This window comes from Ambystoma mexicanum, chromosome 2q, assembly GCF_040938575.1.
Source record: "Ambystoma mexicanum isolate Mex_15411 chromosome 2q, UKY_AmexF1_1, whole genome shotgun sequence".
Classification (NCBI taxonomy): Eukaryota; Metazoa; Chordata; class Amphibia; order Caudata; family Ambystomatidae; genus Ambystoma; species Ambystoma mexicanum.
In genome coordinates this window covers 1,476,335,662-1,476,360,744 of record NC_090924.1, presented here as the reverse complement: position 1 = coordinate 1,476,360,744, position 25,083 = coordinate 1,476,335,662, and the positions used below count along the sequence as shown (strand labels likewise).

The following is a 25,083-nucleotide window of genomic DNA, read 5'->3' as shown; positions in this document are numbered from 1 at the left end:
TGTTGTAGGCGAGCGTGTGGGCGTTCCGCGCACTTGTGCCCTGTACTTCCCCCGTGACGCCCACGTTTTGGCAAGTTGTTCCCCATTCCGAGTGTTACGCCCGTGTTCCGCCTACTTTTATTGCGTGCGCCGCGCTATGTGCGATTTTCGCTGTGGCCTGTGCGATTTTCGCTGTGACCTGGCGCACGCTGTTAGATGGCCTGTGCGCTAACGTGCGCCGCGCACTTTTTATCGCACATCCGCTGGTTTTCTCGCGCACGGACTTCCATGAATCGACGTGCGCTGCTTTTCGTGCGATTTTCGCACGTTCACTGCGATTTTCGCTATTCCACTGCGATTCGCACGTTTTTGCCCACTTGCGCCGCGCTAATTATTCCATGAATCGGCCTCTGAATGTGCAATTCATGCTCTAAAATATTCCAAAGCAGCAGGGCCTGACGGTCTCCCCCCCTGCGTGCTTAAACGCAAACCTTTGCTTTGGGCCAAACTATTGAAGTGTCAATTTGATAATATCCTAGCCACTTTAGACATCCCCCCTCTTGGTTAGGCTCAATAATTGTACTGATACATAAAAAGGGCTCAAGGGAAATTCCAGCAAACTATCGGCCCATCGCCCTTATAGACGCTACGGCCAAAGTTTTTGCAATCTTACTGTTGCGTGATCTCCATGCCCACCCGGAGCAACATAATATTCTCTCACGCTTCCAAATTGTCTTTCGGGCCCAGATGGGGACGGCACTAAATGCACCATTAGTGGCCCACTTGCTTGCTAAAACGAAGATTGCCGACTCTGGGCCATTGTATATGGCTTCTATAGATCTGACAGCCACCTTTGACTTCCTGGTGCGGGGATTGCTTTGGCAAAAAATGCTAACGATGGGTATTCCATTGCACATCACCTTCCTAATAGCAAACCTGCACGTAAATACTGTCTACTATGTCAGAGCAAATCAGGCAGGCGCAACCACCAATCCCCTCCCAATTGGGGTAGCGGTCAAGCAGGGCTGTAACTTGGCGGCCACACCTTTTAATTTGTACTTATGCTGCATTAATGCTATTTTGGCGCAACAAATCAGCTATCCTGCAAGATTAGCCCATCTTAAAATACACTGGCTTGCCTTTGCCGATGATATCGTGATATTCGATCGTACACCTTCCGGCTCGCAAACAAAACTGTCCTTGTTTGCTGAATACTGCTTATCACACAATTTACTATTCAATGCAGAACAATCTTATATATTTATGTTTAAGTTAAAGTTAGATCAGCCAATAATGCAACCATTTTTTTTATAGTAGGTTGCAATAGATGGAGGATTGGCAGCAGGGGGGCAGGTACACAGGGGGCCCTGGTGGTATCTGGCCGGAAGACGGCAGGGAGGATGACTGGCGCACAGAGGAGGAAGCTGAGGAGGGGTCACATAAGTGGCCAGCCCACGCACCCATTGCGAGACCAGGAAATGTGCTAGCCAGTTAAAGATACGGCAGACCTCATCATGATGACATGGAAGCCCCCAATTGGAAGCCTGCACATCATCACAAATGGTACCTGTCCGCCTCATGACACCGGCTAGCACAGGTTCCATCCTGTCCCGAATGGCGAAATCCGCAAGCATTGGTGTTTCCATTTGCGTGGAAACATCTGCCACCTGCAGATGGGTCCGGCCTGAGTCATGCCCGCAGGTGCATACTGATGCAGTCGCAGTCCCAGGGGCAGGAATAAGCACAGGCACCTCCACGGCGACCTGTCCTGCTTCCGGCCCCTGAGTCTGGACTGCAACAGTCACACCCACGTCATCACCCCGCCGGGCCCCATGGGACAGGGCTCCTCGTCCTCCCCTGTCAACCTGGATACCTCCCGAACTTTTTCCGCAGTGTCTTGCCCCTGTGTGGACTCACATGTCCCTCCGACTGCCGAGGAGTTCACGACCACCTTCGCCCTCTTGGACCTACCCTCTGCAGCTGCGGCCATTGTCTCGCACGCGGCACCAGTCTCCTCGCTTCCTGAAGATGACAGTACCTGGGAGCATGACAGGGCCTTGCGTCTGTGCCTGATGGAGTGCTCCACAGCACCTTCTCCGCCCTCTTCTTCCATCGTTGCTGTGGATAGGGAGACATAGAACACAAACATCAGGGAACTGAACACATGTCTGTGTTACACAAAGCAAAAGTACATGAGTGGCACTGTCGAAGGTCACAACCATCATCACCATACACAACACACATGTTAGTGCAATTGACACACACGCACAGTCATTCTGTCATGTACAACAGACAATCACATCCTTGGAGTAGGCACTGTTGGCACCTCAAACTTGTGCATTCACCTCACATGCATAATGTGACATACACATCACACTCACACACATCAGCTGACAGTCATGAAGCCGGCCATGGATCCATCACGTCAGAGTAAACCCCAGGTCAATTTAGCAGCATGAGTCAATCACACATTCAAATTCTGAAGTAACATCCATCCTGGAGTGTTGGCCAGTCACACAGTCACCTCCCAGACACATGCACATGCACCACATGCATGTCCATGATGTTACCAAAAGCACACATGTCTCACACCTCTCACATGGCCAAGCCCAGACACATGTATGCAACCATGTGCACATCATTACATGCTGCAGCGCATCGCATATTGAAACACAAACACTGTTGCTGCCACACATGCCTGAATGGAATCACATGCAGCACTGTCTGGGTCATGAACACAGACATATGTACAAGTGGCATACCTGACATAAGGCCAGGGTGCACACTCCAACCATACATAATCATGCAGATGCACCATGGAGGACAGCAACACATGCACACTTATCAGTCGACTCCAGACGGAGCTCCAGATCCATGACCTGGGCATGCAGTGCTGTGTAGAACTGCTCAAGGACGCGCATCTTATCGGTGGTCAGACAGCACCAGCGCCCCCTTTAGTTCTCACAAGCCTTGAGGAAGCGCTGGGCCTTCTTGTGGGTCCTGGCCTTGAAATCCTCCCACCGCTTGTGGACATGATGGTAGTCGTGGGGTGCCACACCCTCCGTGTTGATGGCACCCACGATGACCGCCCAGATCTTCCTCCACCCTTCCTTGCTGACTTGCGATGGTCCATAGAAGAGGGCATCATAATGCCCCAGGATTTGCTCCACAAGGATGCCAACTTCCCTGGCTGAGAAGCTGACAGCCCTCTACCTTGCTGCTGAGGGGTTGCCACTTGCCTCCGATGTTGTTTGCTCATACATAGCAACCCCCGAGGCAGGTGTGGGTGGACAAGGTGGTCCTGGGGCTGGGCTGTGGAGCGGTGGTATGGAACGTCGGGAGTCTTCTGGATCAGCTGAGGTGGGCACAGGTCTGATGACAGGAACACTGGAAATGGCTTGACAGCAGGCACCGAAATACAGGGCACGTGGGCAGCAGGCACACAATGGGCAGGCAGCAGCAGATGGCTCATAGGAGGCAGTTAAATTGGCTTGTAGGCAGGAGCTTGGATCTTCAGTGTCACTCGCACGGGCAGCCGGAAACAAAGTGACTCCACACGTGGGGAAACAGCGTATTAGCGTGAAATCAGAGGAAAGGCCCTAAGCACGTAAATTACGTGACACGTGCTGAACGTTGGGTGTTAGCGTTCAGTATTGGGATAAAGGTGTGCGTAGGACAATATTGCAATGTACGTGCAATTCGTAGCGGACGGATGCATGGACTTTGGAGTATTTTAGGGTGCCACGCAAATTATTCACTACTGTGACAGTTTGTACTTCTTGTTTTGGCAGGGGAGTTGTCTACGAGGCTAACGGTGAGTCACATGCGTATTTAGCATACTGTGGGTGGCCCTGTGTATCACGTACCCCATTCCTGACATCACTGTACCTTATGTGTTATCCGCGTATGCATTTTTTATGTTACTGGGGGCCACAGCGTACTGCGTCGCATTTTACCTTTACTCGTGGGCTACCGAGGGGTCGCGTACACGTTTCTTTCTTTTTTGGGGTGCCTGTGCATTGAGCGGCCCATTCATTTTTCCCCTGACTCTACACTGAGCCTTGCTGGAGCACACTGGTACATTTTGTTAAGCAGATCCACCGGCAGTACCCTTGGGGACCACTACAGGCAATTAGGACTACAAGTGTAAGCACAATTTCACCTTTGGTACAAGCCTGTACTGCACAGTAAAGTGGTAGTGATGGCTGAGCAGCCAGACTTATCTCAAGAGTTTAAGTGAGCAGTAGAACAAATTACACAAAGGACCAACCTTTCAAGTGATTCAAGTGAACACTTACTCAAGGTTTCTTGGTAAAAGAATATACATTTATTTACACAGTCAGCTATAAAACATTACACTAGCACAAGCAGCTCAATATCACGCACTAATGCACCACACAAATCCAAACGGTAAGTAACTGAACAAGTTTAGCTCAAAAATGAAGTGTGAGCAAAATGGCACTTTAGATACTTAGAAAGGGAGGGAAAAGACAAGGTCATAAGAATAGACAGGCCAAATACAATCATAGGCAGGGCATAGGATTCAAGTTAAATATAACCAGCAATTCTTCTCAATGGGCCTGGGCCAAAGTCAATGGTTCAGAGTGTTTTGTATAGGATAGCACAGTTCTGGTATATAACGGTTAAGTCTTTGCCACAGATTTTTAAAGGATTTGGCTAGGCGAAAAGTTTGACAAATGTTTAGGGAAGGACAAGCCTTCGTACTTGAGGAAAGTTTCACACACTTTCCCGATGGCCGAAAAGATTTCCGGACCGCGTTGCACAGTACCTTGTTAATGATGAAAGCTGTAGCTGAGGTAGTTGTTCCTGGCAGTTTGATCAGATCTCGCTGTTCCTGAACTTCAGTCGTGGGGACAGGAAGGAGGAAGTCGGGAGGTTCCTGCACTGCCCAGGGAAGAGGGCAAAAGCTGTAGCAAGACGTTGGTTTAAGGTGTGAGTGCCTTAAAGTCCCCCTGGTTTCCTTCCCTCTGGCTATCTGGTTTTCAACAGCACTCTGATGAAAATTCGACTGGAATAGGACGGTGTCCAGGTATCTTACGAGTTGGTTGTTCCCACCAAACTCAAGGGAAGAAGTTAACCTTGAAGTGCTTCTCTGTCATCTGAGTTTCAGGCAATTCAGACCTGCAGCAGGGCTTCACCGGTCATCCAGGAGTTGCAGCAGTCCTCTTCCTTCATCTCCTCTTCGGTTCTTTCGTTCCAGTGGTTGACTCTGCTTTCCAAGTCCCAGAGACACGCTTTTAAACAGTTTTCCCCCATTCATTCAGCCTGGCTGTCACTCACCCAGCAGGGTGGCTGTCCTTGCCGGACAGTCAGCCGGCCAATCATACCAGAGTGCATTCTGGTCTCCTAGGAGACTAAGAACAGGGAGTTTCGGGCACCTCCCTCACATCCTGTCCACCCCAGACACTCTGGCGCCAGAGGAGGGCTTCAGCACAGAAGCCAGCCAAAGGGCACGAACAAAGGGACCAAACCTGGTTTGGCGCGCAGAGTTATACACAAGAAGGACCTTTCCTAAAAGAAATGGCAAAAAAAGATGACCGGAGTCTGATAGGTCTGGGGCACCATATTGAAAAACATGGCTACTCCTGATTTTGAGCTACCGTTGTTAGCGGTCGCGAAAAATCACGTAGTTGATCTAAAACACTGCCAGCAGCCATTTAAAATAGGAAAAGGTAACAGTTTACTGTTACATGAGTGCTTTGACTCAAGGGAAGCTAAGCAACCCCTCCAGCACTCTATAGAAAGACAGGGTGGGCTGGGTCAGTAAATTTAAAGAGACCTGTAAAGTTAATTTAACTTTACTTGTCCTGAGAGATAGTAGTCATTCTCAGAGAAGGTAGTTAAACCTTTGGGGAGTATGAAAAGACACCCCTGTGCCACTGCACTGAAGGTGCTGTGTGACACACAGAAAAAGATGATGCCACTGGAGTTGTTTTAAAACTCCATAACTAAAGAACACAAAAGTAAAACACACACAAAATACATGAAAGAGTGGGAAAAAAGGCTCACACTCATTCCAGGTAAAAACATAAATCCTGGCAATCCAGCAAAGTTGCTGTGGGTCTCAAAAGGTAAGGGAAAGCACATTTGGAGAATTCTCCCTAACGCATTTGGCATCACGTACCCTGACTTCTCACTCACATTGCCCAGGTCAATAGATAGCTGCACCTCCCATTGCACTAATCCATCAGTGCCATGGCTGGGAATGCAACAAGTGGGAAGGGAGTCAAAGGTGGCCGAGGGGGCCGAGGTGGCGGAGCTGGCGGAGGTGGCTGAGGTGGCGGAGCTGGCGCAGGGGGTTGAGGAAGCTGAGGTGCACAGGTTCATGCAGGGAGAGAAATGCCCCCTACCCAACAGGGTCGGGGTGATTCAGCTGATGTTGGGTCAGCACTGTCATCTGCTGGCCAGACCAGCCTGGGTCAGGAAGCTGCAGGGGCCACTGCAGCACTCCCCGCCCAGGCTAAGGGTCCCTCAGCCAGGCCTGTAGTGGTCCTGGCCCGAGGTGCAGATGTTCGTGTCTCCAAGGCCAAGAGATGTGTGGACAAAGGTCCAGCCACAAGCACCCAGGTACAGATACCTGCAAGGCTAGCTACATTCGTAGCAGCAGTGGCTGTTGCCTCAGCCCGGTCCATCAGTGCTCCAGCCCCTACTGTCCCAAGTGGTTCCAGCCACTCAGGGTCTGCACAACCTTGCAAGAAGGGAAAGCATGCAGTAGGCCAACAGGCTCAGTCCAAACGTACGGCTCAGGAGACCCGCACATCGAGGAAGAGGAGCTTTAGTGATGAGGAACTCCAGATCCTCTTGGACTATGTGCAGGAACACGAACATGATATGTTTGTGCGGGCAGGGAGCACACATACGTCTGCCCAGCGTATGGCCCACTGGCAGTGTGTCGCCGATCATATGAGCGCCTTGAGCATTGAGAGGTGCACAGCTTCTGAGGCAGTGAAGCATTGGAATGACCTCTGGCACTGAGCCAAAGATAAGCTGTGTGCCAACTATGCCTCTACTCTGGTGACTGGAGGTGGGCCACCCCAAGAGGACGAAGAACTCACTCCACATGAGGAGATCATTAGTGAGATGATTGATGTGGAGCAGATACAAGGCATGGGAGACCTGCCAATTTATGAGGGGATGTCTGGTGAGTGGTGATGCGTGTGCATCCAGGACATGTGTCTATTGCTTGGATGAAGTGTATTGATTGTCTGAAAGTTTTGCATGCATTTATATGACTGCCATGGGGGAACCATGTCATAGTGGACTGACACGTGCTTGTTGTCCTGCAGCCTGCATACGCACCATGTGCTGCACACTGTGACCAACCCCATCACCACACCTGCTCACTCCTTCCATGTCACTTTCTGTCCGGTCTCTCTTGGCCCTCTTCCTGCTCCAACCAGTTATGGCAAATAGCCTGTGACCACATGCCACTCCACACTCGCCTTCTCGGTGCACATCTCTGATGTCTCTGGGAGGTCACCCTGCCAGCTGAACCTCCTCAGGGGTAATCTACCTTCCCTCACCTTCCCCAATCAGCTCACTGTCTCCAGAGGACTTGTCATACCTATGTTGGGGTATTGCAGCAACCTCTACCAAGATGTCTGTGCTTCTAATCTCTTCCCTCTGTGCCTCATCCAGACCTGGACTGTGGGAATGGTCCTTTTGTCTTGGGGGCATGTATTGTATCTCCCTGGGACTGTGATGAGGACATTGGCTCACAGTGGGTATGACGGTTCATTTACAATCCCTTTGCATTGTCCACATGGCCTTATGGGTCCTGGGGCCGCAGTACCTTCAACTCCATCTTCCACATTTGCTTCCTTCTCATGGGCTTTGATCATCCCTTGGCTCACAGTGGGTATGATGGTTCATTTACAACCCCTTTGCATTGTCCATATGGCCTTATGGGTCCTGGGGCCGCAGTACCTTCAACTCCATCTTCCACATTTGCTTCCTTCTCATGGGCTTTGATCATCCCTTTCCTACTTCTCACATATCAATTAGTTGGTGGTTGGCTGTGGCCTCCCTCTGGTACAGCCTCTGTGCTTCAATAGAACTTGAGGTGAACCTTCTCCTGGTCATGAGGCACCTCTGATGCTTCCTCATGTGTTGTGCTTTCTCTCCTCCTCTCCCCGGCTGGAGTCCCGGGTGACTGTGAGAATGAACCAGTCACCTGCCCACACTCTGATCTCAGACATGGGCCTCTGAGCCACCAGTTGAACACATGCACTGACTCCCTGCCATCCCCCACACTTGATGGCATTTAATGTACCCCTACAATGCTCTTCCAGAAATTGGCACCTGATGTCTGTACCTACACTTCCATTAGCCCGCCACATTTTCATAGATGATCATGTTGTTGTATTTCATTTGTATGCCGTTCACATGTACTGCACTGGCCACTCCCACTTACAACCACAGGAATCCCCTTCACTGTGTGCATAATCACTTTGTGATGTCAATGTGACATGGCCTCATGGGATGTGTGTGTCTGGCTTCACTGTATTCCACCAGCCTTGCATCATAGCAACTTGTGAGACTTGTGTGTATTGAGTTAGTGAGTTATATGTCATGTCACGTCACATCCATTATACATGGCTCTGGGACAGTAGTCAGCAAATTCCATCTCATGCAGTTGAACAGTTCAGGCATGGCTGTGCTACGTGGCATATGTGTATTTGCATCATGGATGTTGGTGAATGAACTATGCCAGCCAGGTGCTCATGGGTGGAGCAGCTGCTATGTACCATGCATTACATGTAGTATTTAGCCCTTCCACACACGTACATGTCTGCTTTCTTGCTGGCCTTCACTTGCATTGACACTGCGTACGTGTGGGAGTTTGTGACATGGCAGGTTGATGTGTTGCATGCTGACATTGTGATGCCTATGTGTGTGGGCTGTGCTGTTTACATGGTTCTTGATCTGTTTTTCTGTCCATGTGCAGCTGATGAGGCACTGGATGCAGAGGATGAGGTGGAGGAGGTACAGGATACAGAGCTGCAACTGACCACCAGTGGGGGATGTGGTGTGCTAGCCCATGAAGATCCACTAGTGCTACAGGCCATCCTGGACATGACTCAGTCTGAGTCAGCCTCTGAGGAAGCCTATGGCTCTGGTGGTGAAACAGATATGGATACCTCTGTGATGTCGCAGGTGAGTGCATCGACTGTGGGTGCTGTTGCATCTCAAACGTCTGAAGGGGGGGACGACTCCTAACAGGGACAGTCAGTGTTGGTACGTCCTGCTGTGGTGGTTATGGGCCAGCTAATCAGGGGAGGGATGCAGTCCTGCAGCCACAGACAGCGCCATCACATGTAGGGCCAAGTTCCCTTGGCCAGGGCAGGCATGGGGTCCGCCAACGTGGTGGCCGTGTGTTAGATGGCAATACTGTGTGGGAGTAGTCCATGTATGCTGTTGCACAACAACAGGCTGCTTCACATGAGATGTTGGCTCAGGGCATGGATAGGGTGGCCAATTTCATGATACCCCCGGCAAGACAGGTGGAGCACCGGCAGAAGGCATTGTGGTCCACATGCTGCTCACACAGGCTGAACATGGTGGCCAGCAACAGGAGCTGACAGGCAGATCTTAGGGATCTGCGAGCATCCTTGGCTGCAGAGGGTCAGGCCCACAGGGAATCCTTGAGGTTAGAGTATAGGTCCCTCAGGACTATACTGGCTGCACTTCAGGCAGCCAGCAGTAGATGGTCTGAACAGCAGATGCAACTGATGACTCGTGCCATCACGGAGAAACAGCATGCATCCCGTGAGGTGTTGCATGGAGACCTCTGAGCCATCATGTTGCAGATGCAAGCATCTCAGTCCCGCATGGCCACTGCCAATGAGGACCAGACCAGGGCTTTATGTGGTGATCATTCCTTTCCACTACCACATTCTGATGCAACATCAGAGAGCAACGACAGCAGCGTCAGGTCTCCTGATCCATGATAGCTGTGCAGCCCATTGACCCATGGAGGGATTTTTATTTCTCTCAACATCCACACATGTGGGTGTTGACGTGCACCCTGCACCTCCTCCCTCCTGGGTGGGCACCCATCCCCCAAGTACCCCATGGGCATTTTTGATTTTTCTTTTTGTGTCTATTAAGCATTAATGTGATAGTGTGTTGCTTTGTGTGGCAGCCGAGAACATCCACTGAAGATTCCAGCTGGACCCATGCAGGCTTGTCTTGTGTTGGTACCCTCCTTGTTTGTGCCTTAGGGTCCAGACACATATGTCACTCCTGCTTCCCCTTTCCATGGGCTTGCAAGGAGTGCAGTGTGTGAAAGTAACTTACACATTGGCATTGGACGTACATTTGTCTGTGGGCAGTCTGAAGTCCGACATGTGTAAACACCCCTAGTGGGATTCATGATTGTTATTCCCTTTCTTTTGTACATTGAAAACCATCCTTTGTTCATGTTCCATCTTCATGTATTGGCTTGACTATCTCCATTAGTGTTGGCATTCCAGCTGTAAGCGATTCCCTGCTCCCTTTGGTTACCAGTGCCACACGAATATACAAGGGTGCCATGTGCAAGTTGTGACACATTGAGGCACACGTGCACTTATGTATGGTCATGGTCAGACAGTTCACTCTTGGGTGCTGTGTATCTGATATGTTGTACTGGCCAATTCATGTTCCTGTGAACATTGTTAGATTGATGAGTGAGTTATTTCTGAACTTCATCCGTTGATTGTTGAGCGCTTTGTGACATTGGTGTTATGTGTTGGCCATTTGTTTCTCAGTTTGGGAATTGCATTCAATGACATGGTGGGTGGGCCAGGTGAAAAGAGGTGTGGGAGAGTTTAGGTAACATACCAGCGTTTAGATGTGTACTTTGGCATGGTGTTAGTGGAATACTCCATCTTCCACCAATCTGTGATACTTTTAGTACTAAGGGATGCACACAATGTAGCACTTCTGAGGACACATTCTCAAGGTGTTAAGGTTGGGACAGATGATTATCCCTTTGTCATCATCGATTGTGACCTGGAATGTGCCACGGCTGTGCGCACTCTGCAGGGGTTGGATTTTAGGTGAATAATTGTGCCACAAACTGGGTACGGCCAGCCTCGCCATGTGCCCTTTCCCCTCCCATGCACTGCTGCCGTGCATGTGGTTGGAGATGTGGGGGCACAAACGTTGTGCAGGACACATGCTGCCACATTGATCCTGCACTCTACTGGTGGTGGTGCATATAGTAGCTCGCCACCAGAGTTTTCAAGGGAGTGGAAGCGTAACTTGAGCACTCCAAATGTGCGCTCCACTATGGCCCTAGTTGCAATATGGGCTGCGTTATATCTTACCTGGGGTGGTGTGGTGGGGTTCCGTATTGGCATCATCATGTAGGTGCTCAGAGGGTAGGCACTGTCCTTGGTGGAGGTGAGATGGATTGTCAGTGGTGTGGTTTTGTCTGTGTGAGTCAGACATGCATTTGCAGGGCCATTTGTACTCACCAATGAGCCTTGTGTTGCCATGCCTCCCAGCTTCCAGGGCCCGATGCAGGGGTGACATTCTGAATATGAAACTAACATGGGTGGACCCTGGATAGTTGGCATATACAGAGTTGATGATTCCCTTGGCATTACATACAACCTGCCCGTTGATGGAATGGCAGTGCTTGCGATTCCGATGGATGTGCTAAGTGGACCTAGGTGGACATAGGGCCACATGGGTGCAATCGATGGCACCAAGCACTTTAGGGAAGTGTGCCATCCCATAAAAGCCCTGGACCACGGCCTGCCTTAAAGCAGGTGTTCTGGGCATGTATATGTGCCTGCGGACTGAGGGGCGTGCAGTAATGATTGCCAACACCTGGTGTAGGCAGCATGACTGTGTGGCCTGTGAAACGCCCCCAACTATGGCAGTTGTCTGCTGAAATGACCCAGTGGCCAAAAAATGCAGTACATTGAGCACCTTTTCCAAGGGGCTCAGTGCTTGAGAGCACAGGGTGGGTGATGTGAGGTCATCTTCCCAGTCCCTGACCAGGTCTAGAATGATATGAGGTGGAAACCTATACCTGCCATAGACTTGGTCATCAGGCATCCCAAAAAGGCTGGTCCTGGGTAAAACAATACGTGCCCTGGCTATCCTCCTCCTGCGGTGTGCCACGATCACGGCTGCGAGAAATGGTAGATTCATCGTATCGGTATATGCGCGTTGGCTTTTGTGTGCACTTTTTATGCATTGTTTTTATTGCGCAGTGCGCTTACGCCAGCTTTTGCATGCAGACGTGCATCCGGATCAGCATGTCTTTTTTCGTGTGCTGGAGAGCCCTGTTAGATTACATGAATACATGTATTTAGTGCGCGTGTGGGCGTTGCAAGTATTTTACTGTGGTACTTCCCACGTAATGCCCACATTTACGCTTGTTGTTCCCCATTCCATGTGTTCCGCCCCTTTTTAGGTGACTGCGCTAGACGGTAAGTGCCTTCGCTGGGCGTCTCGCGCAAGTGTTGGGCCCGCGTTGATTCAGAGCAAGTCTCGGGTAAGCCACGCGCAATGTGCTCCATGAATTGTCATACCGGTGCTTGTGTGCGTTTTGTACGCAAGCGCCTGTTTTTCAACGCTATTTTATTCAATGGGCTTCCCTTCTAATCTTAGAAATATGGTTGGATGTTTTTATTCCTAGTGCTGCTTGCAATGCTTTATGTTGTAAAAGTTGGAGTTTGGCAATGTTTACTTTAGAGGCACCTAGCATTAATATGTTGCAATAGTCTAACTTAGACAAGATAAGAGCTTTGGCTAGAGTAATGCAGTTTGGGGGGACAGGAATTTACGACTTAGTGCAATGAGCTTTGAAGTGTAGGAAGTGGCTGAGGAGAGCGTGTTGATGTGTTTATCGTGATCCACCAAATCGAATGCGGCAGAAACATCTAATAGTAATAAAATGCTGAGGTTTCTGGTGTCCCTTATAATGTCCATTTGGATTTTTAGGTCTAGAAGCGCAGTTTCGGTACTGTGGTTAGGCCGAAAGCCAGATTGCCTGGCACCTACGAGGTGATTGACCTCCAAGTAATTTTTTATTTGGGAGTATGCTACTTTGTCTATTATTTTGAGCAGAAATGGGACTGTCGTTATGGGGCGATAGTAGTTATCGCTGGGTTTAGGGATTTCTTTTAGTAAGGGGGTGACCCAGGCTTCTTTGATGGTGGCGGGTACATCCATGGAAGCAAAAGAGGTGTTAACAAATTTAGTGATGATGGGTGCTAGTGTGGGAGCGCATAATTTGACGTGTTTGGAAGCGGATGCTTTGAGTTTGGAAATGGTGTCAAGAACTTGCTTTTGGCTGATTTGAGAGAATTTTGAATGCTGCGTTTGGGTCTTTGGGTTCTGCACCCATGATGGAATGGAAAGGAGCTTTCATCGGGGGTCAGGGGGGTAAGGTCAATAGCTACCAAATGTCTGGACACTGAATCCTTGGGGGCCTGGTATATCATGATCTGCTCATATTTGTTTGTGAAAATGGATACCGAAGGGTTATTGTTATTGTCATTATCCGCTCTGCAGAGTGCTACATAGAATTCAACTCTGCGTATCAACCAGCATGCCTGGAATGACAAAATACGAAGTCCACATTAGAGTGCTTTTACGGTACTGACTGTGGTACCCCTAAAATTGAAACAAGTAATTTTCCTTCAAGGCAATTTAGCCACATCACAGTTCTTGATTGAAGCGTCTCCTATCTATAAAGAATGCATGGTACCACACCAGTCATATATATTTCCAGATAGACTGCAACGTTATGGCCTTCTTTTCTGATTATAACATTTCCGATTTCCACTATTTTCTTAATTACCTTCAGATGGACATATGTTCCCACAAAGCTGGGTGTGGCTACAGTCGGAATATTGAGGTATATGTATGTTTTGACCCCTTCCAGTTTCTCTGTTTCCAGATACAAACGGTAATTAGTTCCACAATGTTTTCCACTGAAAACCATCACATTCCATTTAGCTGAGTTAATCCTGATGTTGTTGCTGGCACCAGAGCTGGCAAGTTCCTCGATAGAATGCTGGAGTACTATTGGCATTAGCTCCAGCAAGATGGTATTGTCAGCATATACCAACCATGGTACCAGAATATTACCAGCACAAGGGTGGAAGTTGCCAGCAGCTCTTACTGTCCCTGTCCATGTCCACAGTGTATACATTGAATAACAGGCGTGACAACATACATCCTTGTTTTAATCCTAAATTAGTTCTGATAGGGTCCGAAAGAGAACCGTCAGAGTCCAAACAGACCAAAAGAGTGTTATTTGAGTATCGTAATTTAATAAAATGAAGTAAAGTTGGATCAATGCTCCACGTCTTGAGTTTTTTGCAGAGTTTGGGTTGGTAGACCCTATCAAAAGCACAGGAGTTGTCAAAATATCATAGATAGAGTCTCCTCCCAGGTTGGCGCCTGATTTCTGCCATGATGTAGTTTAAGGACCAGATATTATGAGAGGTGTTCAATCCATTTCTGAATCTGGTTTTGGAATTAGGGCAAAAGACCACCATTTCAATGCAAGGTTTGAATTTTCTCAGAATTAATCTAGCAACAATTTTATAACTGGAACCGATCATAGCGAAGGGTCTTTAAGCTGATGGGTCTGCCTTACATCCCTTCTTAAACACTGAAATGATTACGGATGCTTTCCAACTAGTTTCTAGTATTCTTGCAAAAATCTATTTTAATTCCAAGATTACAGAAATTATGGATTCAATTTTTTTCTTTAAAGAAAAAAACTGATCAAAGCCAATCATTTCAGTGTTTCCACCAGGGACAGTGGCTCCACTCCTGGGACAGCCTGGGAGTAAATGTAGCCAACAGTAGACCCTCAGTTAGGATTTCAGATATATCGGGGTTGGCTGTCTGCGTCCATTGTGTTTAGACTTTTTTTAATACTTTATTTATAGTTTTGAAAAAGAAGAGTATACAGACATTTCAAGAATACAGTAATGAATATATATATCTAAATCTGAATCTTAGAATTATAATAATAATAAGTTATGGTAAATCAAGCAAAAACGGAATCATATTCAAACCAACCCCAACCCCTCCCACCCCCCAAACATCAAAAATCCCTCCTGGAAATGGTACATATTTAAATATGTCCTCCACATTTTATCATAAACCTTCTTTTTCCGCGGTCTCTTTTAAATTGTATTTTCCATATCTGCCAGTTTATACATTTCCTCAAACTTCCAGCCACTAAGAATCATTTTCTTACAAACCATTGCTCCCCTGAGGAGCCATTTTTAATGGGATATTGCCAAATCATCCAACATTTGAACACATCCAAGTATCATTGTCTTGAAGTCAAGGTCAATATTTTCACCAAGTACACTCAAACACACACGTCATACTTCAGACCAGAGGTTACGCACACGTGAGCAGTTCCAAAGCATGTGTTCAAGTGTTCCTATCTCACCTAGGCAACCCCAACATTCGCTGACATGCATCTTTTCTCCAATTGTTCAGGGCTCCAGTAAACGCGATAAGTATTTTGATTTGCCTGGATCTCTCACAAAGGTTTAATGAACACAAATTCACATTTGCACACATGCTCTGCCAAATCTCAGGAGAGATGACAAAGCCCAATCTTTTACTCCATTCCTCTTGTAAGCTGGCATTTTCATTGTATTTCGCTACAATTTCTGTATAGACTCTACTAGCAAAAGACCCTTCACCGGACTCTCTCTTGGCAGTAAAGAAATCTAAGTTCACACCATCAAATCCTTCGACTTTTCCAATGATTTTTCTTAGCTTTCTGTAATCTGCATCACAAAAATTAAAAATGTTGTTACTCGCCTTCAAGTCCATCCCAGCAATCCAACCTCCATCTTTCCAGATATCTCCAATCCAAATCACACCTCTTATAAACCATTCTGACCAAAATAGTATTTTCCCCTTATCTTTGATTTTTGGATTAAACCAAATAGAAGCATTTGGGGATTTAAGCGCATCCGCACCCAACATATCAAATACATTTTGCCAAGTTTCTCGCAAGAAATATGTCAGAGGAGCTTTCTTTACATTTGAATTCATAGTTGTTAAAACCGCCCTTGAGTTAGTGGGCAATAAACTGACTGGAGAATGCCAAATGATACACATGGACATTAGGGATGCCCAGTCCCACTTTGTGTAGTGGAAGTTTGAGTTTCCATAATTTAAGCCTTGCTGGTTTCCGATCCCAAATAAACGATTGTATCAAACCATCTAATTCTTTCCAGTAATGAGGGCTAATCTTTAAAGGAAGCATGCTAAGTGTATAGTTTATTTTTGGGGCCAAGGCCATCTTTAAAGCATTCACCTTTCCCCAGAGAGAGAAGTTCAACAGAGACCAACGTTCCAAAGATAACTTGAAATCTTTGCATGTATCAGTCATACTCACATCTACCATGTCACTGACCAGTGGTGTCAACCAGATACCAAGGTACCGTAATCTTTCCGAACACCATTTGAAACCCCATGCTGTGATGGAAGCCTTATTACATTTGTAATTTAAAGGCATCACCTGTTAATCTTGTATCCAGCCACCTCGTAAAAATTCCCCAAGATATCCATCAATACAGGTAGTGAACCTTCAAGATCTCAATAAGAGATGGTCCGCATAAAACCAGGTTCTCTGATCAACACCTTGAAAACAAACCCCTTCAAACCTTGTACCGCTCTAAGTAAGTGCAATTGCCAAAGGCTCAATTCCTAATACAAATAGCAGTGGAGATAAAGGGCAACCCTGCCTGGTACCTCTCTCTAACTTAAAGGAATCGTAATCCATTTGTTCTAGCATCTGCTGTAGGAAGGGTATATAAAAGAGATATTCACAAAATATAGCCTTGTCCTAGATTAATTTCACGTAAAACCAAAAAAAAGGTACGTCCAGTTCACCCTATCAAAAGCCTTCTTGGCATCAAGAGAGAAGACCACCATATCTTCTATAGATTCCTGAGCCCGTGACATTGTTAGAATCAATTTCCGTATATTGCTTGAAGTCCTTCGGTTTATAACAAAACCTGATTGATTTTCATGAATCAGAGATGGCATTAGATGTTCAATATGTAAAGCTAATGCTTTTGCCAAAATGTTGTTGTCCATATTAATCAGGCTTATAGGACGGTAACTAGAGGGCACATTCCGATCTTTTCCCATTTTCAAGAACACCGAAATAGTAGCGTTATTTGTAGTAGACGACAGAATGCCCTCTCTCTTTGACTCAATGTACATGTCTGTCATTAAATCCAAAGCAGGCTCTGGAAGTATTCTATAGAATTCCACCGGTAAGCCATCTGGCCCCAGTGAATTTCCTGAGTTCAATTTGTTAACTACAAATCTTAGTTCTTCTAGTGATATGTCTCTCTCAAAGTTCATTCTATTAACGTCTGAAATTTTCGGAATTATGAGGCCATTCATAAAGGAAGCAGCAGAACCTGTTATGCCCGGTTCATTCCGATATAAATCAGTGTAGTTATTTTTGAAAAGATCATTAATTTCTCTTGGATTGAAAGTGACTATAACATTAGAACCATTGATAGAAGTGATTGCACTGTCTGAGTACTGTTGATGAAGCCTGTATGCCAGCCAGCGATCACATTTCTCACCTCGTTCAAAATATGAACATTTTACTCTATACAGTTCTTTCTCTGCTCTCTCTGTGATCATTTCATTCAACTCTTTTTTTAGTTTACGTAACTCTCCCTTCATATCAAAATGTCCTTGGTCGTGCAAATCTCAAAATCTAGTTTCAAATTCATTGACATGGGAGCATGATCAGTTACCATAATATTTCCTATTTCACTAGATTTGTAATGTTCAGTCATCCTCCTACCTGTGAGCAACATATCTAGGCGAGAATAGGTTGCATGTGAACCAGAATAAAAACTAAATTCTGTTGAATCCAGGTTATCCAAACGCCAACAATCTTTTAATTCATGTTCTTCCACAAGTGCTCGCAGTGATGAACATTGATTATCAATTTTCCTTACCCATCTAGCCCCACAACGGTCCATACTGGGATCCATTACCGTGTTGAAGTCACCACCTAAAATAACATTCGGGGTATTCAAATCTTGAATCATTTGAAAAACTTTCCTAAAGAACAGACCATTGTCAACAGTTGGGGCATATATGTTACATTAGATTACTTTCACACCCTGAATCGCTGCTAATAAAGCAATAATTCTTCCTTCTTTATCAGAAATTTCCCTTACTACTTGTATCAGAGCGTTCTTTTGAATCAGGGTCACAACACCTCTGGATCGTGAGGAATAACAGGACCCATAGGCCTTCCCAACCCATGTTTTCTGCAAGGCATTCACCTCCCCTTTCAGAATGTGTGTTTCTTGCAAGAAGCAAATGTCACACTTCATGTCGTCAAGACAATGAAAAACCTTCTTTCTCTTTACCTGGTTGTTAATACCATTTACATTCCAAGTTGTGACAGTCAGAACTTTTCCAGAAACCATAGCCATACTTTGATTGAAATTCATACTCATATAAACTTCTACTACTTCCAAAAAGATACAAAAAACACAATCCACCCCTCACCCACCCTCTCAAGAAAATGTTGGAATCCAGCACCACCTAGGTACTCGGCATCTCTTGTCCTAGGCTCCCCTCCCAATTGTAAAAGAACCAGAAACTTCATTTTAACATGCAAACATTCAAAGAACCCAATCTTATACAGCCATAAGGATTGAGTATTTAAATTAAGTTTGGGCCCCATATTGAAACACATCTATAATCTTCTAGAACGAAAAACCTAAACACAGTTTGCCCAAAAGTTCACCCGTTCCTACTCAGCCACAAGATCTCAGCAAAGTTAAGCCTCCCAATTGCTCCATATAATTGATGAATCTCTAAGCCGAACACTGCTCTGCTTTACAGACTATCATTGTTGTCCAACTAAAAATGAGTCTTACTACGTAATTATTTTTAGTTTATACTCCTAGAATAATTAGTGTGAACATAATAACCACTGGTCAGTCTACATATATTCAATCAATTTGCCTATTAACTAGAAACCATTTCAACATCATTCCTCCATTCGTTCAAAACATAAGTTCTATCATATCACACTAGTTTGAATTCTGATGGCATATAGTATGTAATAGTGGTAGTAATACTCACATTCGATTGTAGGTCCAAACAAATCCAATATATAATTGAGTTAATCAATCTTCTATCCCACTTAACCTCGTGCATCATATATCCTATCAGAGACCATTACACAAATTTGATTCCTACATCTATGTCCCTCAATCAACTTCCGAATATGTAAGGTCATTGTTTTCAGTCCATCTCCCACCATTCTTTCTAGTTATTCAAAAACATATGTTCTCTCATACCACATTAGTTTGAAATCTAATTTAAAGTACCAAACAGTGTAAAATAGTGGAGCAAAAAAAAATTCTGCGTCCCCATCCTTCCCATACCATTTATTTCTTTTGCAATTTCAGAGCTAAACAAATCCAACATATGATTAAGTAAATCAGTCTACCGTCCCACTTAATCATGTGTATCATGCATGTCCCATCAGAGTCTAAAACACAAATTTGATTCTTAAATATATGTCTAAGAGTCACTCCATCACCACAAAAATTCAGGTTAAGCCTATTCATTTTCTGGCTATAGCCAATCCCTGAAGCTAACCTGTGTATCTTTATAACCCATAAAGGCATCTTTACATACATCTATAGAGTGAGAAATCAAATATATACTTTGAAATCTAGGCATTTTCAAATTACAACATTCTTACAATTGTTGTAACCTAGGTATTTCGAGAATTCTCCAACAAGTGTACATTCTTCACCATAGTTGACCATATATTGATTTCTTCGTATGATCAAAAAGCCATCAGATACATGTAAGTGAACGTTCTTAAAAACCCCTCTAAAATATATCCTCGAGTGATTACCAAAACGTTTAAACTCCTATCACATCCTGAAAATTATAACAAGTTTACAAAATGTCAATTGCCTAAAACAAGATCATAGTGTCTATGATGGTATCAGCGTTTTAGACCAGTGCAAATTACTGCATTCAAATTACCAGTACAGTCTAGTCCATCTGTTTAGAAGCAATGATGTTAGGCATTGTATTACATATTTTAACCAAAATCAAATGGCGTTTTTAGTTTTGGAGACCCCCAATTTCATGATACAAGGTAAAATAAACATTTGTTTAAGTCACCAAGTGTAATACCAAACAAGCTTCCAAACTGTTAAACATGTTGTTTAGATCAAAGTGGTTACTGTTTATCTTTTGGCACTTGTGAGGTACAGCACCCAAATAAAACTGTAAGCGATTCAGTCTTTTTCCATCTTAACTCATTAAATACCAGCCTTCACCGTTATTTATTGTGAAAGCATACATGAGCATACTGAACCTCTGTAATTCAGAGGCAAAGATGCCTTGCGACACAGTATACCTCACTCAGCTCCACCAATACCCAATAGCGATTGAAGTTGAAAATGATCTACATCCCAATTTGAAGTGCTTATACGCCCTCCTCTACCTGACAAAAAACATCCCCACGTTATCATAAATCCTTCAAATATATTTAAAGCATGAGAGAAAACAGGGCTATCACGGAGACCGTGCAGAATTTATGTGTTCAGTTCAGGGGATGGGGGCCTCTTCTAATGCGATTGTCTTCATTTCCAAGAACAGTGAAAGATTCTGTCACAGCAAAGTAATATTCGGTTTCGAACAGTTTACCCACATATGGGCAAGCCAAATGAGCCTTCTAACCTGATCATGTAGATACATTTCCATTGTCATCGTAACTGATGTATGTAGCGATGACGAGCCAGTTCATTTATCCTTGGGACGTGCACAACTCTAATACGGAAATATCCACGTCTCCGTTGCTCCCAGTTTTATTACCGGCACCGCACACACTGGTATAAAGGGCCGTCAGAGAGGCTCTGGCGTACACGTAAGTTAGCTGATAGAATATGAAGGCAGGGTCCTTTATTCCAATGTGGCATGTCTCCTTATTTGTAGTAAGACAAAGTAAGCAAGAAATGTTTATGTTCGAAAAACAGGGAACGTTGAACTGAAATAGTGAACAGGCGCCATCTTTGGCAATATGAATAGACAATATGAATAGGCCATATATGTAAAACATATTAAATGATATTAAAAATATGATAAGTAAAAACAAAAATGAATTAAAAATGTTTCTAAAAACTAGTTAAAAAAAAAGTTGTCAAAACACCAAAAATGTTGAGATGAAATTGGATCTTCACAAATCTTTTCCAGCCAAAGTGTGGCTTCCTTTGGGTCAGTGGTGACTTTATCTCCATCTGGCAAAGCAGGAGTCCTAGTGTTATATCTATTTAAAAATACCTTAATCTGCAGACTCTTTGCAAAGTCCTTTGCATTTTTGAATGATTTATGGACTGTTAGGAACTCCTTTGGGTAATCCGGGGAGACAAAAATTGGTTTCCCCCCAAAATTGGTTGAGCCTTTAATCCTTGCAGCATTAAGAATTAGTTCTCTTGATCTGGAGAGCACAATAGTAACCAAAATCTGTCTAGGTTTGGAGCTAGTAAAACTTCCAACTCGGTACATATGATCAATATCAGCCTCACCAAAGGAGTTGATAGCATAGCAGTCCTTGAATATTTGCTGGATCAGGGGTAGTAAATTCTGACTACCAGGACCAAAGCTTTTTTCAACCCCAAACAGCCTGATGTTTTTGCTTCTCAATTTCAAATCTGTTTCCATTCATCTCTTCTTCACCGTGTATAGATCTGTCTTCAAGTTGCTCTAATCTCTAAAACTAACGGATATTTCAGAGCTCCTACTGACCGATAATTTCTCCAAATCAGTGACTCTAATATCCAGATGAGACACCTTAGAATTTAGTTCAGCCATGGTAATCTTGACCTCATTGACATCCTGTGCAACTTGCATCAATAATCTATAGACATCTTGAGTGTTGGGGTTATCTTCCATCTGGAAGAGCTGGTTCTGCTTCTTTGGAATTGGATTATCTGGTTGTTGAATTTTCTTCTTAGAGTTCATAATCTACAGTAAAATATCTTCAGGGAGAAGGCCCAGGAACTGCAGGTTCAGGCTGCTGCTTCAGAGACCAACATTCCAGAATCTCATTTGTTTAGACATTGTTTACATTCCTTACAGTTAATTATCACCAAACTACCAGTTAAATGTGTCAATAAAGAATTATCAGACCACTCCACAGATTTTCCTTTAATAAGACCTATGTCAGTCTTTCACAAATCCACTCGGCACATCCCAGAAATACTTGACCTGGATGGCAATAAACATGGATGTATTATCTTTAAACAAAGGGGTATTTTGTATACGTAGCTATAGGACCGCACACTCCAGCGTTCTACCCAGTGTAGCCATGAGCAGATGTTTTCTGGGTATTTCTTTTATGTCATTCCTGTGGTGCGTCTCTCTGTGCATTCTCCCCATAATATGACAGGCTTAGTCCATTCTGCAGAGTGGGCGAGTTCCTACAGGCTTCCCAGTGCTAGTCACTGGCAGGAATAGATCCATACCATCTCTCCACTTGATAACTATGGGAAGATCGTAGTCTTCCAGGATCTCTTAAAGATCAGGTGGGCCTCTGATGCATCCTCTGATGCATGATCAGGTGTGAGGAGCGGCAAAAGCTTTTCTGGCACTCTGTGCACTTTTAGGGCTTCTCCCCAGTATGGAGATTTTGATGGCTTCCTAGATGTGATGACTGGCTGAAGGTTTTCGTACACTCTGTGCACTTGTAGGGATTCTGCCCAGCATGTGATCTCCGATGTTTTATCAAAGTTGAGGGGTCAATGAAGCTTTTCTTACACACTGTGCACTTATAGGGCTTCTCCTGAGTATGTGTCATGCGATGAAATATTGTGTACTTGATAAATGCCCTCTTTAGTTCCCTCCTCCTTCTCCTCACCTGTACTGGGTTCTTCAGAGGAACTGTCCGTATGAATGGCTCTTCTTTCTCTCCAGTGGTCAAGTCCTTTCTTAGTGAGTTTAGGACGAGCTCCAACGGAGGCCACCTTGCCAGCTGGCAGACAGCTAGGCAAAGGGGGCCCTCAGGGAGCCTGCCCCCAAAACCAGGGAAAAGCGTAGCTAAAAAACCCTGGTGTGCTGGGATGTTGACAGCACTACAGATGCTTTGACAGGAAGGCTTGCCGTTGTAGTGAGAAGAGTGGACTCCGATTCCCAGAAGGTAATACTGGCGGTGGAAGGAAGAGTTTCAGCCTGGGTAACAGGAGCGGTGGTCAGGAAGGATATTGCACCGAGGGTAGAAGAGGGAGAGCTGGAGGCTGCAGAGGGAAAGGAGCGTACCAAGACAGCAGCACGCGAACTGGAAGCAAACAGGACAGGAGGAACGAAGGAAAATACTCAAGCCTAGCAAGGGGGAAAGAGGCTGCTCGAGAGGGGTGGGAATACAGGAAGCCGAGCCGGATGGGGAGAGGCTTGAAACCGAGCGAGCAGCACAAGCGGGCGGTCAAGTAGGAAAACAAGAGGAGGCACAGGCGGAGCAAGTGCAGAGAATACACAGCGTGAGAACCTAGCGGAAAAGCAAGGTTGCAACGCCCCGACTTCCGTGTGTGATTCCTATTTGAATGCGTCATGACGTGCGAGGGCGCGTGGAAGACTAGACCGCCGGGTGTAGAATGGAATCAGCCCTTCTTCCATTGTCTCCATAGTTTACATGGCGTGCGCGTCATGACAGTATGAGTCATATGATGGTTTATTAGATCTGAGGATTGACTAAAGCTTTTCTTGCACTCAGTGCACATGTAGGGCTTCTCCCCAGAATGGGTTCTTTGATGGCTTATCAAAGATGAGGGGCAACTGAAGCTTTTCTTGCACTCTGTGCACTTAAAGGGCTTAACTCCAGTATGGACCCTAAAATGTCTTTTCATCCCTGAGGAGGACCTGAAGCTTTTCTTACACTCTGTGCACTTGTAGGGCTTCTCACCAGTATGGATCCTTTGATGGATTGTCAGAGCTGTGGGGTGACTGAAGCTTTTCTTGCACTCAGTGCACTTGTAGGGCTTCACCCCAGTATGGATGATTTGATGGTGTATTAGATGTGATGATTGACTGAAGCTTTTCTTACAATCTCTGCACTTGTAAGGCTTCCCCCCAGTATGAATCCTTTGATGGATTATCAGAGAAGAGGGGTGACTGAAGCGTTGCTCGCACTCTGTGCACTTGTAGGGTTTGAGCCCAGTATGGTTCCTCAGATGGAAATCAAAACATTTCTGTCGCTCTGTGCACTTGTAGGGCTTCACCACAGTATGGAGCATTTGATGTTGTATTAGATGTGATGATTGACTGTAGCTTTTCCTCAGTGCACTTTTAGGGTTTCTCTGCAGTATGGACCCTGAGATGTCTTATAAGATATGAGGAGTAACAGAAGCTTTTCTTACACTCTGTGCACTTGTAGGGCGTCTCCCCAGTATGAAACATTTGATGACGTATTAGTTGTGATGATTGACTGAAGGCTTTCTTACACTCTGTGCAGTCATAAGGCTTCCCCCCAGTATGGACCCTTTTATGCGTGATCACATGTGAGGACCGACTGAAGCTGTTCTTGCACTCTGTGCACTTGTAGGGTTCCCCCCTAGTATGGATCATCTGATGTCTGCGCAGATCTGAGATTTGAGTGTAGCTTTTCTCACACTCAGTACATTTAAAGGGACTCTCTGCAGTGTGGGATTTCATGTGTGTGATTAGACTGGACCTCTGAGTGAAACACATCCCACAGTCCATGCAGTTAAAAGCTTTCTCCACTGTACGGATGCCCCAGGATGTTGAGGCCATTGACCTCTCCTGATTGGGTGATGATTTATTCACAAGTTCTGTGCAATGGCATGGCCCATCTTCTGTAATGACACTCATATCCATCTGTTTAGCCCATCTTCTTGTCATGATAATATTTTATGTCATCAAAAAACCACCCCCACTAACACACTTGGGGATAGCGAGTGAGGCTGTGTTTTTCTCAGTCTAACACAATCAATAGACTACTTCATGGAAAGTCAAAATAATGTGAAAAAAGCATGACAGTGAATGGATAGCCTGGTACATCAACTCATGTTA

At 45.4% G+C, this 25,083-nt stretch overlaps 2 protein-coding genes across 3 annotated transcripts in view; both read right to left on the bottom strand.

Moving 5' to 3' along the window:
* Nucleotides 1-25,083, bottom strand: part of LOC138570282 (zinc finger protein 271-like) — a 168,492-nt gene that overhangs the window by 69,828 nt on the left and 73,581 nt on the right. Inside the window, exon 2 of one of the 2 annotated variants that reach the window (XM_069649051.1) lies at nt 1,951-2,097. The gene's annotated coding sequence lies outside the window, so the exon portion shown is untranslated. The remainder of the gene's footprint in view (nt 1-1,950; nt 2,098-25,083) is intronic. The other variant, XM_069649052.1, reaches the window with a different exon arrangement.
* On the bottom strand, nt 23,655-24,912 carry LOC138568905 (zinc finger protein 271-like). Its single transcript, XM_069646684.1, has 2 exons — nt 24,375-24,912; nt 23,655-24,229 (listed from the first exon to the last, which is right to left on the bottom strand). Exons 1-2 carry the CDS (start codon nt 24,910-24,912, stop codon nt 23,655-23,657), a joined length of 1,113 nt encoding a protein of 370 aa, XP_069502785.1.

Excerpts from the sequence above, each read along its gene's own strand:
- LOC138568905 (XM_069646684.1), bottom strand. The coding sequence starts at position 24,912 with ATGACAAGAAGATGGGCTAAACAGATGGATATGAGTGTCATTACAGAA. Across the intron at positions 24,230-24,374 it reads TTACTCCTCATATCTTATAA|TCCATCTGAGGAACCATACT; the intron begins GACATCTCAGGG and ends AATGTTTTGATT.